Source organism: Mesoplodon densirostris, chromosome 19 (genome assembly GCF_025265405.1).
Source record: "Mesoplodon densirostris isolate mMesDen1 chromosome 19, mMesDen1 primary haplotype, whole genome shotgun sequence".
Classification (NCBI taxonomy): domain Eukaryota; kingdom Metazoa; phylum Chordata; class Mammalia; order Artiodactyla; family Ziphiidae; genus Mesoplodon; species Mesoplodon densirostris.
This window is the reverse complement of record NC_082679.1, coordinates 62,911,638-62,927,910: the sequence shown is the minus strand read 5'-3', so window position 1 is coordinate 62,927,910 and position 16,273 is coordinate 62,911,638. Positions and strand designations below refer to the sequence as shown.

Sequence of the window (16,273 nt, the reverse complement as noted above, 5' to 3'; positions counted from 1 at the left end):
TAGGTGCAGGTGAGCCGGCGGCGCCAGGTGTGCTGCCCACGGGAGGGGCAAGGCCGGGACACGGGAGGGGGCGGGGCCTGCCCACGAGAGGGGCGGGGTCTGCTCGCAGCCTCGTTCAGGCTCGCCAATCCGCGGGCTCGTAGCATCCGCTGTCCCCGCCTTCCGCCGCCCCGTGGAGGACGCTGCGTTTCTATAGGCCGGCCGAGGCTCCTTCCGGCCAGAGGCTGGGCATTGCTCGGTGGCGGGAAAGCGGCGGTTGCAGCGCGTCTTCCCGGACGCTGAGGGGCCGGAGGCAGCGGTGAGTCCCGGACTGTCTGCGGGCCCCACTATGGACGCGGCCGAGGTGGAGTTTCTGGCCGAGAAGGAGCTGGTCACCATTATCCCGAACTTCAGTCTGGACAAGATCTACCTCATCGGGGTGAGACCCGCCGGGCCTCCGGCTCTCCCTGGTCGGTTCCCGCTTCCGGGAGGGGGGCTGGGCGGCGGGTCTAGCGCCCACAGGTGTCGTCGGGCGGCGTTCGGGACCCAGCGCAAATGAGCGGTGGGGCGCGGTGTGGCCGAGAGCGCGCTCGGGCTTCAGCCCGTGGACAGCAGAGGTCCAGCGATGCAGTTTTGAGGGACGGTGTGTGTGTGTGTTTGCTTGCAGGGCGACCTGGGGCCTTTCAACCCCGGCTTACCAGTGCAGGTGCCTCTGTGGCTGGCGATCAACCTGAAACAGAGACAGAAGTGTCGGCTGCTCCCCCCCGAGTGGATGGACGTGGGTGAGGACGTGGAGGGGGAGCGGGGTGTGGAGGGGGAGCGGGGTGTGGTGGGGGAGGCGGGCCGTTGGGGGCCGGGGTCGCCCTCCCGCGGGTGGAGGCAAGCGGTCCTTCCACGGACGCAGCGTCGCTCATCAGGTGAAATCAATGAATGCTTCCCAGTCTCAGCTGCGAGAGGCCGCGGACCACTGTTAGTAATGGTCGTTTGGGGTGTGTCTACAAATTCTAGTTCTGGTTTTGATTTTAAGATATTTCCACAAGCTTTTATTTTATTTTAATTCTAGTTTTATATTGCAGTATAGTTGATAAACAGTGTTGTGGTAGTTTCAGGTGTTCAGCAAAGTGATTCAGGTACATATACATGTATCTATTCTTTTTCAAATTCTTTTCCCACCTTGGTTATTACAGAATAGTGAGCAGAGTTCCCTGTGCTGTACAGTAGGTCCTTATTGATTATTTTAAATATCATAGTGTGTATATGTCAACCCCAAACTACCAGTTTATCACTCCCCTCCACCTTTCCCCTTTGGTCACCATAAGTTTGTTTTCTAAGTCTGTGAGTCTGTTTACGTTTTGTAAATAAGTTCATTTGTATCATTTTAAGATTCCGCATATAAATATTATCATATATTTGTCTTTCTCTGTCTGACTTATCTCACTTAGTATGATAATCTCCAGGTCCATCCATGTTGCTGCAAGTGGCATTATTTCTTTCTTTTTTAATGGCTGAGTAATATTCCATTGTGTAAATGTACCACATCTTTTTTTTTTTTACATCTTTATTGGAGTATAATTGCTTTACAAGGGTGTTAGTTTCTGCTTTATAACAAAGTGAATCAGTTATACATATACATATATCCCCATATCTCCTCCCTCTTGCGTCTCCCTCCCTCCCACCCTCCCTATCCCACCCCTCTAGGTGGTCACAAAGCACCAAGCTGATCTCCCTGTGCTCTGCGGCTGCTTCCCACTAGCTATCTATTTTACGTTTGGTAGTGTATATATGTCCATGCCTCTCTCTCGCTTTGTCACAGCTTACCCCTCCCCCTTCCCATATCCTCAAGTCCATTCTCTAGTAGGTCTGTGTCTCCATTCCCGTCTTACCCCTAGGTTCTTCATGACATTTTTTTCCCCTTAAATTCCATATATATGTGTTAGCATACAGTATTTGTTTTTCTCTTTCTGACTTACTTCACTCTGTATGACAGACTCTAGGTCTATCCACCTCATTACAAATAGCTCAATTTCGTTTCTTTTTATGGCTGAGTAATATTCCATTGTATATATGTGCCACATCTTCTTTATCCATTCCTCTGTCGATGGACATTTAAGTGGCTTCCATGTCTGGGCTATTGTAAACAGGGCTGCAGTGAACATTGGGGTGCATGGATCTTTTCGAATTAAGTTTTGTCCCGGTAGATGCCTGGGAGTGGGATTGCTGGATCATGTGGTAATGCTATTTTTAGTTTTCTGAGGAACCTCCATACTCTTCTCCATAGTGGCTGTATCAATTTACTTTCCCACCAACAGTGCAAGAGGGTTCGCTTTTCTCCACGCTGTCTCCAGTATTTATTGTTTGTAGGTTTTTTGATGGTGGACATTCTGACTGGTGTGAGGTAATATCTCATTGTAGTTTTGATTTGCGTTTCTCTAATGATTAGAGATGTTGAGCATCTTCTCATATGCCTGTCGACGTGTGTATGTTTTCTTTGGAAAAAAGGCTATTTAGGTCTCCTGTCTGTTTTTTGATGGGGTTGTTTGGTTTTTCTTTTTTTTTTTCTTTTTTGGTATTGACCTGCATGAGACCTTTCTAAATTTTGGAGATAAATCTTTTGTTGGTCACATCATTTGCAAATATTTTCTCCCATTCTGTGGGTTGTCTTTTCATTTTGTATATGGTTTTCTTTGCTGTGCAAAAGCTTTTGTGTTTAAAGAGGTCCTGTCTGTTTATTTTTATTTTTGTTTTTAAGTTTTATTTTATATTGGAGTATAGTTGATTAACAGTGTTCCGTTTGGGACTTTGCTGGTGGCGCAGTGGTTAAGAATCCGCCTGCCAGTGCAGGCGACATGGGTTCGAGCCCTGGTCCAGGAAGATCCCACATGCCACGGAGCACCTGAGCCTGTTCGCCACAACTACTGAGCCTGCATTCTAGAGCCCGCAAGCCACAACTACTGAGCCTGCGTGCCACAACTACTGAAGCCCACCGCCTAGAGCCCGTGCTCTGCAACAAGAGAAACCACCGCAATGAGAAGCCAGCATGCAGTAACAAAGACCCAATGCAGCCAAATAAATAAATAAACAAAACAAAACAATGTTGTGTTAATTCCAGGTGTACAGAAAAGTGATTCAGTTATACATATACATGTATCTATTCTTTTTCAAATTCTTTTCCCATTTAGATTACTAGGATATTGAGCAGAGTTCCATGTGCTATACAGTAGGTGCTTGTTGGGTATCTATTTTAGATATGGTAGTGTGTATATGTCAATTCCAAACTCCAAATTTATCCCTCATCTCCATTTCTCCCCTTTAGTAACCATAAGTTTGTTTTCTAAGTCTTGTGAGTCTGTTTCTGTTTTGTAGATAAGTTCATTTCTCTCTTTTTTTTTTTTTTTTTTTTTTTTTTTTTCTTTTTGCGGTATGTGGGCCTCTCACTGTTGTGGCCTCTCCCGTTGCGGAGCACAGGCTCCGGATGCGCAGGCCCAGCGGCCATGGCTCACGGGCCCAGCCGCTCCGCGGCATATGGGATCCTCCCAGACCGGGGCACGAACCCGTATCCCCTGCATCGGCAGGCGGACTCTTAACCACTTGCGCCACCAGGGAGGCCCTCTCTCATTTTTTTTAGATTCTTCATATAAGTGATATCATATGATATTTGTCTTTCTCTGTCTGGCTTACTTTACTTAGTATGTTAATCACCAGGTTCATCCATGTTGCTACAAATGACATTATTTCATTCTTTTTTTTTTTTTTTAATTTTTTTTATTGAAGCATAGGTGATTTTTTTTTAACATCTTTATTGGAGTAAAATTGCTTTACAATGGTGTGTTAGTTTCTGCTGTATAACAAAGTGAATCAGCTATATGTAAACATATATCCCCATATCTCCTCCCTCTTGCGTCTCCCTCCCACCCTCCCTATCCCACCCCTCTAGGTGGTCACAGAGCACCGAGCTGACCTCCCTGTGCTAGCATGGGTGATTTACAGTGTTGTGCTAATCTCTGCTGTACAGCAAAGTGACCCACATATGTACACGTATACATTCCTTTTTTTTCTTTTTTTCCTAAAGAGTGGTACATTAGATCATTTATTTGTGGCAAGACAGACATTTCCATAGTGCATTTTTTCCCATAATAGAAGCTTTAAATATTCCCTTATTTTCCTTAGAAATTTGATTTTTGCTGGAAATGGACTAGATTTTTCAAGGTTTTTAAAAAATAATTTTATTTTTGTTTATTGAAGTATATTTGATTTACAGTGTTGTGCCACTGTCTGCTGTACAGCAAAGTGACTCATTTATACACATACACTCATTTTTATATTCTTTTCAATTATGCTTTATCCCAGGACATTGAATATAGTTCACTGTGCTGTATAGTAGGACCTTGCTGTTTATCCATCCTCTGTATAATAGTTTACATCTGCTAACCTCAAACTCCCAGTTGATCCCTCTCCCCCACCGCCCTCCCCCTTGGCAACCACAAGTATGATCTCTTATGTCTGTGAGTCTGTTTCTGTTTTGCAGGTAGGTTCATTTGTGCCATATTTTAGATTCCACATATAACTCATGGTATTTGTATTTCCCTTTCTGGCTTATTTCATTTAGTATGATCATCTGGTCTATCTGTGTTGCTGCAAATGGCATTATTTCATTCTTAATGGCTGAGTAGTATTCCATTGTATATATGTACCACATCATCTTTATGCATTCATATGTTGATGGACATTTAGGTGGCTGACATGGCTGGCCTAATTGTAAGCAGCACTGCAGTGAATATTGGGGTGCATGTATCCTTTCAAACCATGGTTTTCTCCAGATATATGACCAGTAGTGGGATTGCTGGGTCATATGGTAACTCTATTTAGTTTTTTAAGGAACTTCCATACTGTTCTCCATAGTGGCTGTACCAATTTACATTCCCATCAACAGTGTAGGAGGGTTCCCTTTTCTCCAGACCCTCTCCAGTATTTATTGTTTGTAGAGTTTTCAATGATGGTCATTCTGACTGGTGTGAGGTGATATCTCACTGTAGTTTCAATTTGCATTTCTCTAAGAATTAGCGATGTTGAGCATTTTTTCATGTGCCTGTGGACATCTATATGTCTTCTTTGGAAGAAAGTGTATTTAGATCTTTGCCCATTTTTTTATTGGGTTGTTTGTTTTTTCGATATTGAGCTACACGACCTGTTTGTAAATTTTGGAGATTAATCTTTTGTTGGTCACATCGTTTGCAAATACTTTCTCCCATTCTGTGGGTTGTCTTGTCATTTTTCTTATGGTTTCCTTTGCTTGCAGAAGCTTTTGAGTTCAGTGAGGTATCATTTTTTTTTTGTTTGTTTTTGTTTTAATTTTAAAAAATATTTATTATTATTATTTTTTATTTATTTGTTTTGGCTGTGCCAGGTCTTTGTTGTGGCATGCGGGCTTCTAAGTTTTGACATGTGGGCTTCTTAGTTGTGGCCTGCGGGCTTCTTAGTTTTGGCATGCGTGCAGGATCTAGTTCCCTGTTCAGGGATCAAACCAGGGTCCCCTGCATTGGGAGCTCAGAGTCTTTCCCACTGGATCACCAGGTAAGTCCCTTTTTGTTTTTAATTTTTATTTTATATTGGAGTATAGTTGATTAACAATGTGTTATTTTTAGGTTTACAATGAAGTGATTTAGTTATACATGTATGAACTCTTTTTCAAATTCTTTTTTCATTTAGGTTATTAGAGAATGTTAATCAGAGTTCCCTGTGCTGTACAGTAGGTCCTTGTTGGTTATGTATTTTAAATATAGTAGTGTGTACAGTAAGTCCCTACATATGAACCTTCAAGTTGCGAACTTTCAAAGATGGGAACGTGCGTTCACATGTCCAGTCACATCTGTTAGTTCACGTGTCTGGAGTACATTGCCATGTGCGTGCATCCTCTAGAAGTGGTTGTGCTTTGGTGTACTTTACTGTATAGAGTACACTAGTACAGTATCTTTATTTCAAGCTCAGGATGTCCGGAAGCAAGCATAAAAGCAGTGGTGATGTAGCTGGTACTGCTAAGAAGTGCCAGGCAATAACAGTGGAAACAAAAGTGAAAATAATTGAGAGAGTGGAGAGAGGCGAAAAGATGGCAGACGTCGCTCATTCTCATAACAAGAATCGTTCAACCACCAGCTCGATCCTGAAGAACAAGGACAAGATCATGGAACATGTGAAGTGTGCTGTGCCGATGATGTTGACAGTAATATCAAAGAAGCGTGGAAAAGTGATGGAGGGGATGCAGAAACTTGTCAGTATGTGGATGGCGGATCAGCATTAGCATCGAGTCCTGCTCAGTTTAATGCTGATTCAAGAGAAAGCCAAAAGCCTTTATGAAGACTTGAAGAAGCAACATGGTGAAGAATCAGAGGGCATATCTTCTAATGCCAGCCACGGCTGGTTTCATCAGTTCAAGACTGGAGCCAACTTCACAAGGTAAAAGTAAGTGGCGAGGCAGTGAGTGCAGATACAATAGCTGCCCGGGAATTTCCTGAAACACTTTGAGAAATTATTGATGAAGGCATGTATTTACCCAAGCAGGTTTTTAATGTGGATGAGACAGGACTGTACTGGAAGAGGATGCCAGACTGAAGTTACATCAGTAAGGAGGAAAAGTTGATGCCGGGCTGTAAAGCAGCAAAGCGTAGGCTAACTCTGTTGTTTGATGGCAGTGCTTCTGGTGATATGAAGCTGAAGCCTCTGTTTATCATTCAGAGAACCCAAGAGCCCTTAAAAACGTAGCCAAGGGCTCTTTTCCTTTTGTGTGGAAGAGTAACCCCAAAGCCTGGGTTATACAGGCCATTTTCCAGGATTGGTTTTTCTACCATTTTATCCCAGAGGTAGAGAAACATTGCTTGGAGAAGGACATCCCGTTCAACATTCTTTTGCTGCTCGACAGTGATCCGGGCTACCCCCCGTTCATGAATGACTTTCATCCCAACGTCAAAGTAGTGCATCTGCCACTGAATACCATGTCGCTCATCCAGGATATGGACCAGGGAGTTATAGCGACTTTCAAGAAATATTATTTACATCACGCTTTTCGTCAGGCAGTAAAGGCGAGTGACCAAGCAGGAACAACTTTGTGACAGTTCTGGAAGGACTGTAACATCTACACGACCGTAAAAAAGATTGACTTTTCTTGGCATGACGTTATGGCCATCACCATGAATGGGGTTTGGAAGAACCTTTGCCCACAGTTTGTTCACGATTTTCTTGGATTTGAGAAGGTGGATGAGGAGTCCAAAGAGGTCTTCAGCAACGTAGTGACCCTCAGCGAGAGGCTGGAGCTAGATCTGCAAGAGGACGACTTCATTGAACTCCTTGCTGTGCAACACGAGGAGCTCACTACTGAAGACCTGAAGGAATTGGAGGCCCAGAGAAAGGACAAAGACAAGAGGAAGAAGTAACTGAAGAATCGAACTGATTCACAACACAGGAAATTGCAAGGGGATTTTCTTTATTTGAGGGGGCACTGTTGGTTTTTGAGGCACAGGACCCGAACACAGAACGGTACACGAAGGCTGCAGCAGCCGATCAGAATGCAATCCAGTGCTACCGTGTCATCTGTGAGGAGATAAAAAGAACCACTACCAAGACATCACTGGATCATTTTTTCAAGAGGGTAGATAGAATCGATCCAGCAAAGAACCAGAACCTGTGCCGTGAACGTCAGGCGTGAGTGAAATTGCAGCTCGCCCTCCATCTCCTGTTGCTGACGGTCTTTCAGCTCTATCATGTCCCACCTCCTCTCCCTCCTCCAGTCAGGAACTCTTCTTGCCTGTTCCCTCGATGCCAGCTCTGTATGCCAGCTGTTGTACTGGACTACTGTACTTTTCAAGGTACTGTACTGTAAGATTTTAAATGTTTCTTTATTTTGTGTGTTTGCTTTTATGTATTATTTGTGTGAAAAGCATTATAAACCAATTACAGTACAGTACTATATAGCCTATTATGTTAGTTGGGTACCTACGCTAACTTCGTTGGACTTCTGAACAAATGGGGCTACGAATGCCCTCGTGGAACGGAACTCGTTTGTATGTGGGAAACTTACTGTGTATGTCAACCCCACACTCCCCAATTTATCCTTCCCCTACATCTTTTTCCTTTGGTAACCATAAGTTTGTTTGCTAAGTCTGTGAGTCCGTTTCTGTTTTGTAAATAAGTCCATTTGTATATTTTGTTTTAGATTCTGCATGAAGCCGTATCATATGATATTTGCCTTTCTCTGTGTGGCTTACTTCACTTAGTATGATAATCTCCAGGTTTGTGTTGCTGCAAATGGCATTATATCATTCCTTTTAATGGCTGAGTAATACCCCATTGTATATATGTACCACATCTTCTTTATCCATTCCTCTGTCAAAGGACATTTAGGTTGCTTCCATGTCCTGGCTATTTTAAGTAGCGCTGCAATGAACATTGGGGTGCATGTATCCTTTCGAATCATGTTTTTTTTCCAGATATATGCCCAGGAGTGGGATTCCTGGGTCATATGGTAGCTCTATTTTTTTTTTTTTTTAAAGGAACCTCAATACTGTTTTCCATAGTGGCTGTACCAGTTTACATTGCCAGCAACAGTGTAGCAGGGTTCCCTTTTCTCCACACCCTCACCAGTCTTTGTTATTTGTGTAGACTTTTTTGTGATGACCATTGTGACCAGTGTGAGATGATATCTCATTGTTGTTTTGATTTGCATTTCTCTAATAATTAGCGACGTTGAGCATCTTCTCATGTGCCTGGGGCCATCTGTATGTTTTCTTTGGAGAAAAGTCTATTTAGGTCTCCCGTCCCCCTTTTTTTTTCCGATACGCGAACCTCTCACTGTTGCGGCCTCTCCCGCTGCGGAGCATAGGCTCCGGATGTGCAGGCCCAGCAGCCATGGCCCACGGGCCCAGCCGCTCCGCGGCACGTGGGATCTTCCCGGACCGGGGCACGAACCCGCGTCCCCTGCATCGGCAGGCGGACCCTCAACCACCGCGCCCCCAGGGAAGCCCTGTCTTCTCGTTTTCTTTATGGTTTCCTTTGCTTGCAGAAGCTTTTGAGTTTAATGAGGTCCCATTTGTTTATTTTTGTTTTAATTTTTCTTTTACTTTGGAGTTTAATTGATTAACAGCGTTGTTATTTTCTGGTGTACAGCAAAGTGATTCAGTTATACATATACATGTCTCTCCTCTTTTTCAAATTCTTTTCCCATTTCGGTTATTACAGCATAGTGAGCAGAGTTCCCTGTGTTACACTGTAGGTCCTGTTGGTTATTTATTTGAAATATAGTAGTGTGTAGATGCCAGTCCCATACTCCCAGTTTATCCTTCCCCTCCACCTTTCCCCTTTGGTAATCATAACTTTGTTTTCTAAGTCAGTGAGTGTGTTTCTATTTTGTAAGTAAGTCCATTTGTATATTTTGTTTTAGGTTCTGCATATAAGTGATACCATGTGATATTTGTCTTTCTGTGTCTGGCTTACTTCACTTAGTATGATAATCTCCAAGTCCATCCACGTTGCTGCAAATGGAATTATTTTATTTGTTTTTTAAAATCAAAGTATCGATGATGTATAATGTTGTGTGCATCTCTGCTGTACAGCAAAGTGACTCGGTGATTCACATATATACATTCTTTTTTTTACATATTCCTTTCCATTATGGTTTATCCCGGGAGGTTGGATGTAGTTCCCAGTGCTAAACAGTAGGACCTTGTTTTTTATCTGTTCTAAATATGATAGTTTGCAGCTACCAACCCCAAACTCCCAGTCCATCCCTCTCTCCCTCCGCCCGTCCCGTTTGGCAGCCCCCAATCTGATCCCTGTGTCTGTGAGTCTGTTTCTGTTTTGTAGATAGGTTCATTTGTGCCATATTTTAGATTCCACGTGTAAGTGATATCACATGGTATTTGTCTTTCTCTTTCTTACTTCACTTAGTATGATACTCTCTAGTTGCATCCATGTTGCTGCAAATGGCATTATTTCGTTCTCTTTTATGGCCAAGTAGTATTTCATTGTATATACGTACCACATCTTCTTTATGAAGATGGACATTTAGGTTTCTTCCATGTCTCAGCTATTGTAAGCAGTGCTACCATGAACACAGCGGTGCGTGTATCTTTTTCAGTTATACTTTTGTCCGGGTATATGCCCAGGAGTTGGGTTGTTGGATCCTATGGTAGCTCTAGTTTTAGTTTCTGAGGAACCTCCCTACTGTTCTCCACAGTGGCTGCAGCAGCTTACATTCCCACCAAGAGTGTAGGAGGGTTCTCCTTTCTCCGCACCCTCTCCAGCATTTATCGTTTGTGGGCTTTTTGATGATGGCCGTTCTGACGGGTGTGAGGTGATATTATAGTTCTGATTTGCATTTCTCTAATAATTAGCGATGTTGAGCACCTTCTCATGTGCCTGTGGATGTCTGTATGTTTTTTTTGGAGAAAAGGCTATTTAGGTCTCCTGTCCATTTTTTGATGGGGTGGTTTGCTTTTTTGATATTGAGTTGCATGAGCTCTTTGTAAATTTTGGCGATTGATTTCTTGTCGGTCCCATCCTTTGCCAGTATTTTCTCCCATTCTGTAGGTTGTCGTTTCGTTTTGTTTATGGTTTCCTTTGCTGTGAAAAGCTTTTGAGTTTAATGAGGTCCCATTTGTTTACTTTTGGTTTTAATTTTTATTTTATACTGGGGTTTTGTTGATTAATAATGTTGTATTAGTTTCAGGTATACAGTATAGTGATTCAGTTTTACATATACATGTATCTACTCTTTTTCAAATTCTTTTCGCATTTCGGCTATTACAGGATAGTGAGCGGAGTTCCCTGTGTTATACAGTAGGTCCTTGTTGGTTATTTATTTGAAATAGAGTAGTGTGTATATGTCCGTCCCATAGTCCCAATTTATCTTTCCCCTCCACTTTTCTCCTTTGGTAACTGTAAGTTTATTTTCTAAGTCTGTGAGCCTGTTTCTATTTTGTAAATAAGTCCGTTTGCATATTTTGTTTTAGATTCTGCACATAAGCTGTATTGTATGATATTTGTCTTTCTCTATCTGGTTTACTTCACTTAGTATGATAATCTCCATGTCTGTCTGTGTTGCTGCAAATGGCATTATGTCATTGCTTTTAATGGCTGAGGAATACTCCAGTGTATATATGTACCACATCTTCTTTATCCACTCATCTGTTCGTGAACATTTAGGTTGCTTCCCTGTCTTGGCTTTTGTAAGCAGCACTTCAGTGAACTTTGGGGTGCATGTGTCCTTTCAAACCGTGGTTTTCTCCAGATATATGACCAGGAGTGGGATTGCTGCATCTTACGGTAGCTCTATTTTTAGTTTTTTAAAGAACGTCCATAGTGTTTTCCATAGTTACGGTACCAATTGACAGTCCCACCAACAGCGTAGGAGGGTTCCCTTTTCTCCACACCCTCTCCAGTATTTATTGTTTGTATACTTTTTTTTTTCTCCGATACGCGGGCTTCTCACTGTTGTGGCCTCTCCCAGTGCGGAGCGCAGGCTCAGCGGCCGTGGCTCACGGGCCCAGCTGTTCTGCGGCACGTGGGATCGTCCCGGACCGGGGCACGAACCCGCGTCCCCTGCATCGGCAGGCGGACCCTCAACCACCGCGCCCCCAGGGAAGCCCTGTCTTCTCCTTTTGTTTATGGTTTCCTTTGCTTGCAGAAGCTTTTGAGTTTAATGAGGTCCCATTTGTTTATTTTTGTTTTAATTTTTCTTTTACTTTGGAGTTTAATTGATTAACAGCGTTGTTATTTTCTGGTGTACAGCAAAGTGATTCAGTTATACATATACATGTCTCTCCTCTTTTTCAAATTCTTTTCCCATTTCGGTTATTACAGCATAGTGAGCAGAGTTCCCTGTGTTACACTGTAGGTCCTGTTGGTTATTTATTTGAAATATAGTAGTGTGTAGATGCCAGTCCCATACTCCCAGTTTATCCTTCCCCTCCACCTTTCCCCTTTGGTAATCATAACTTTGTTTTCTAAGTCAGTGAGTGTGTTTCTATTTTGTAAGTAAGTCCATTTGTATATTTTGTTTTAGGTTCTGCATATAAGTGATACCATGTGATATTTGTCTTTCTGTGTCTGGCTTACTTCACTTAGTATGATAATCTCCAAGTCCATCCACGTTGCTGCAAATGGAATTATTTTATTTGTTTTTTAAAATCAAAGTATCGATGATGTATAATGTTGTGTGCATCTCTGCTGTACAGCAAAGTGACTCGGTGATTCACATATATACATTCTTTTTTTTACATATTCCTTTCCATTATGGTTTATCCCGGGAGGTTGGATGTAGTTCCCAGTGCTAAACAGTAGGACCTTGTTTTTTATCTGTTCTAAATATGATAGTTTGCAGCTACCAACCCCAAACTCCCAGTCCATCCCTCTCTCCCTCCGCCCGTCCCGTTTGGCAGCCCCCAATCTGATCCCTGTGTCTGTGAGTCTGTTTCTGTTTTGTAGATAGGTTCATTTGTGCCATATTTTAGATTCCACGTGTAAGTGATATCACATGGTATTTGTCTTTCTCTTTCTTACTTCACTTAGTATGATACTCTCTAGTTGCATCCATGTTGCTGCAAATGGCATTATTTCGTTCTCTTTTATGGCCAAGTAGTATTTCATTGTATATACGTACCACATCTTCTTTATGAAGATGGACATTTAGGTTTCTTCCATGTCTCAGCTATTGTAAGCAGTGCTACCATGAACACAGCGGTGCGTGTATCTTTTTCAGTTATACTTTTGTCCGGGTATATGCCCAGGAGTTGGGTTGTTGGATCCTATGGTAGCTCTAGTTTTAGTTTCTGAGGAACCTCCCTACTGTTCTCCACAGTGGCTGCAGCAGCTTACATTCCCACCAAGAGTGTAGGAGGGTTCTCCTTTCTCCGCACCCTCTCCAGCATTTATCGTTTGTGGGCTTTTTGATGATGGCCGTTCTGACGGGTGTGAGGTGATATTATAGTTCTGATTTGCATTTCTCTAATAATTAGCGATGTTGAGCACCTTCTCATGTGCCTGTGGATGTCTGTATGTTTTTTTTGGAGAAAAGGCTATTTAGGTCTCCTGTCCATTTTTTGATGGGGTGGTTTGCTTTTTTGATATTGAGTTGCATGAGCTCTTTGTAAATTTTGGAGATTGATTTCTTGTCGGTCCCATCCTTTGCCAGTATTTTCTCCCATTCTGTAGGTTGTTGTTTCGTTTTGTTTATGGTTTCCTTTGCTGTGAAAAGCTTTTGAGTTTAATGAGGTCCCATTTGTTTACTTTTGGTTTTAATTTTTATTTTATACTGGGGTTTTGTTGATTAATAATGTTGTATTAGTTTCAGGTATACAGTATAGTGATTCAGTTTTACATATACATGTATCTACTCTTTTTCAAATTCTTTTCGCATTTCGGCTATTACAGGATAGTGAGCGGAGTTCCCTGTGTTATACAGTAGGTCCTTGTTGGTTATTTATTTGAAATAGAGTAGTGTGTATATGTCCGTCCCATAGTCCCAATTTATCTTTCCCCTCCACTTTTCTCCTTTGGTAACTGTAAGTTTATTTTCTAAGTCTGTGAGCCTGTTTCTATTTTGTAAATAAGTCCGTTTGCATATTTTGTTTTAGATTCTGCACATAAGCTGTATTGTATGATATTTGTCTTTCTCTATCTGGTTTACTTCACTTAGTATGATAATCTCCATGTCTGTCTGTGTTGCTGCAAATGGCATTATGTCATTGCTTTTAATGGCTGAGGAATACTCCAGTGTATATATGTACCACATCTTCTTTATCCACTCATCTGTTCGTGAACATTTAGGTTGCTTCCCTGTCTTGGCTTTTGTAAGCAGCACTTCAGTGAACTTTGGGGTGCATGTGTCCTTTCAAACCGTGGTTTTCTCCAGATATATGACCAGGAGTGGGATTGCTGCATCTTACGGTAGCTCTATTTTTAGTTTTTTAAAGAACGTCCATAGTGTTTTCCATAGTTACGGTACCAATTGACAGTCCCACCAACAGCGTAGGAGGGTTCCCTTTTCTCCACACCCTCTCCAGTATTTATTGTTTGTATACTTTTTTTTTTCTCCGATACGCGGGCTTCTCACTGTTGTGGCCTCTCCCAGTGCGGAGCGCAGGCTCAGCGGCCGTGGCTCACGGGCCCAGCTGTTCTGCGGCACGTGGGATCGTCCCGGACCGGGGCACGAACCCGCGTCCCCTGCATCGGCAGGCGGACCCTCAACCACCGCGCCCCCAGGGAAGCCCTGTCTTCTCCTTTTGTTTATGGTTTCCTTTGCTTGCAGAAGCTTTTGAGTTTAATGAGGTCCCATTTGTTTATTTTTGTTTTAATTTTTCTTTTACTTTGGAGTTTAATTGATTAACAGCGTTGTTATTTTCTGGTGTACAGCAAAGTGATTCAGTTATACATATACATGTCTCTCCTCTTTTTCAAATTCTTTTCCCATTTCGGTTATTACAGCATAGTGAGCAGAGTTCCCTGTGTTACACTGTAGGTCCTGTTGGTTATTTATTTGAAATATAGTAGTGTGTAGATGCCAGTCCCATACTCCCAGTTTATCCTTCCCCTCCACCTTTCCCCTTTGGTAATCATAACTTTGTTTTCTAAGTCAGTGAGTGTGTTTCTATTTTGTAAGTAAGTCCATTTGTATATTTTGTTTTAGGTTCTGCATATAAGTGATACCATGTGATATTTGTCTTTCTGTGTCTGGCTTACTTCACTTAGTATGATAATCTCCAAGTCCATCCACGTTGCTGCAAATGGAATTATTTTATTTGTTTTTTAAAATCAAAGTATCGATGATGTATAATGTTGTGTGCATCTCTGCTGTACAGCAAAGTGACTCGGTGATTCACATATATACATTCTTTTTTTTACATATTCCTTTCCATTATGGTTTATCCCGGGAGGTTGGATGTAGTTCCCAGTGCTAAACAGTAGGACCTTGTTTTTTATCTGTTCTAAATATGATAGTTTGCAGCTACCAACCCCAAACTCCCAGTCCATCCCTCTCTCCCTCCGCCCGTCCCGTTTGGCAGCCCCCAATCTGATCCCTGTGTCTGTGAGTCTGTTTCTGTTTTGTAGATAGGTTCATTTGTGCCATATTTTAGATTCCACGTGTAAGTGATATCACATGGTATTTGTCTTTCTCTTTCTTACTTCACTTAGTATGATACTCTCTAGTTGCATCCATGTTGCTGCAAATGGCATTATTTCGTTCTCTTTTATGGCCAAGTAGTATTTCATTGTATATACGTACCACATCTTCTTTATGAAGATGGACATTTAGGTTTCTTCCATGTCTCAGCTATTGTAAGCAGTGCTACCATGAACACAGCGGTGCGTGTATCTTTTTCAGTTATACTTTTGTCCGGGTATATGCCCAGGAGTTGGGTTGTTGGATCCTATGGTAGCTCTAGTTTTAGTTTCTGAGGAACCTCCCTACTGTTCTCCACAGTGGCTGCAGCAGCTTACATTCCCACCAAGAGTGTAGGAGGGTTCTCCTTTCTCCGCACCCTCTCCAGCATTTATCGTTTGTGGGCTTTTTGATGATGGCCGTTCTGACGGGTGTGAGGTGATATTATAGTTCTGATTTGCATTTCTCTAATAATTAGCGATGTTGAGCACCTTCTCATGTGCCTGTGGATGTCTGTATGTTTTTTTTGGAGAAAAGGCTATTTAGGTCTCCTGTCCATTTTTTGATGGGGTGGTTTGCTTTTTTGATATTGAGTTGCATGAGCTCTTTGTAAATTTTGGAGATTGATTTCTTGTCGGTCCCATCCTTTGCCAGTATTTTCTCCCATTCTGTAGGTTGTTGTTTCGTTTTGTTTATGGTTTCCTTTGCTGTGAAAAGCTTTTGAGTTTAATGAGGTCCCATTTGTTTACTTTTGGTTTTAATTTTTATTTTATACTGGGGTTTTGTTGATTAATAATGTTGTATTAGTTTCAGGTATACAGTATAGTGATTCAGTTTTACATATACATGTATCTACTCTTTTTCAAATTCTTTTCGCATTTCGGCTATTACAGGATAGTGAGCGGAGTTCCCTGTGTTATACAGTAGGTCCTTGTTGGTTATTTATTTGAAATAGAGTAGTGTGTATATGTCCGTCCCATAGTCCCAATTTATCTTTCCCCTCCACTTTTCTCCTTTGGTAACTGTAAGTTTATTTTCTAAGTCTGTGAGCCTGTTTCTATTTTGTAAATAAGTCCGTTTGCATATTTTGTTTTAGATTCTGCACATAAGCTGTATTGTATGATATTTGTCTTTCTCTATCTGGTTTAC

The 16,273-nt window shown here is 42.0% G+C and overlaps 1 protein-coding gene across 1 annotated transcript in view; it reads left to right on the top strand.

The window, feature by feature from the left end:
• Window positions 1-229: 229 nt before the first annotated feature.
• Window positions 230-16,273, top strand: part of GINS2 (GINS complex subunit 2) — a 34,963-nt gene continuing 18,919 nt past the window's right edge. Inside the window, exons 1-2 of the mRNA XM_060085187.1 lie at window positions 230-418; window positions 647-761. Coding sequence (XP_059941170.1) covers window positions 329-418; window positions 647-761 — 205 coding nt within the window. The 5' untranslated portion in view covers window positions 230-328. The remainder of the gene's footprint in view (window positions 419-646; window positions 762-16,273) is intronic.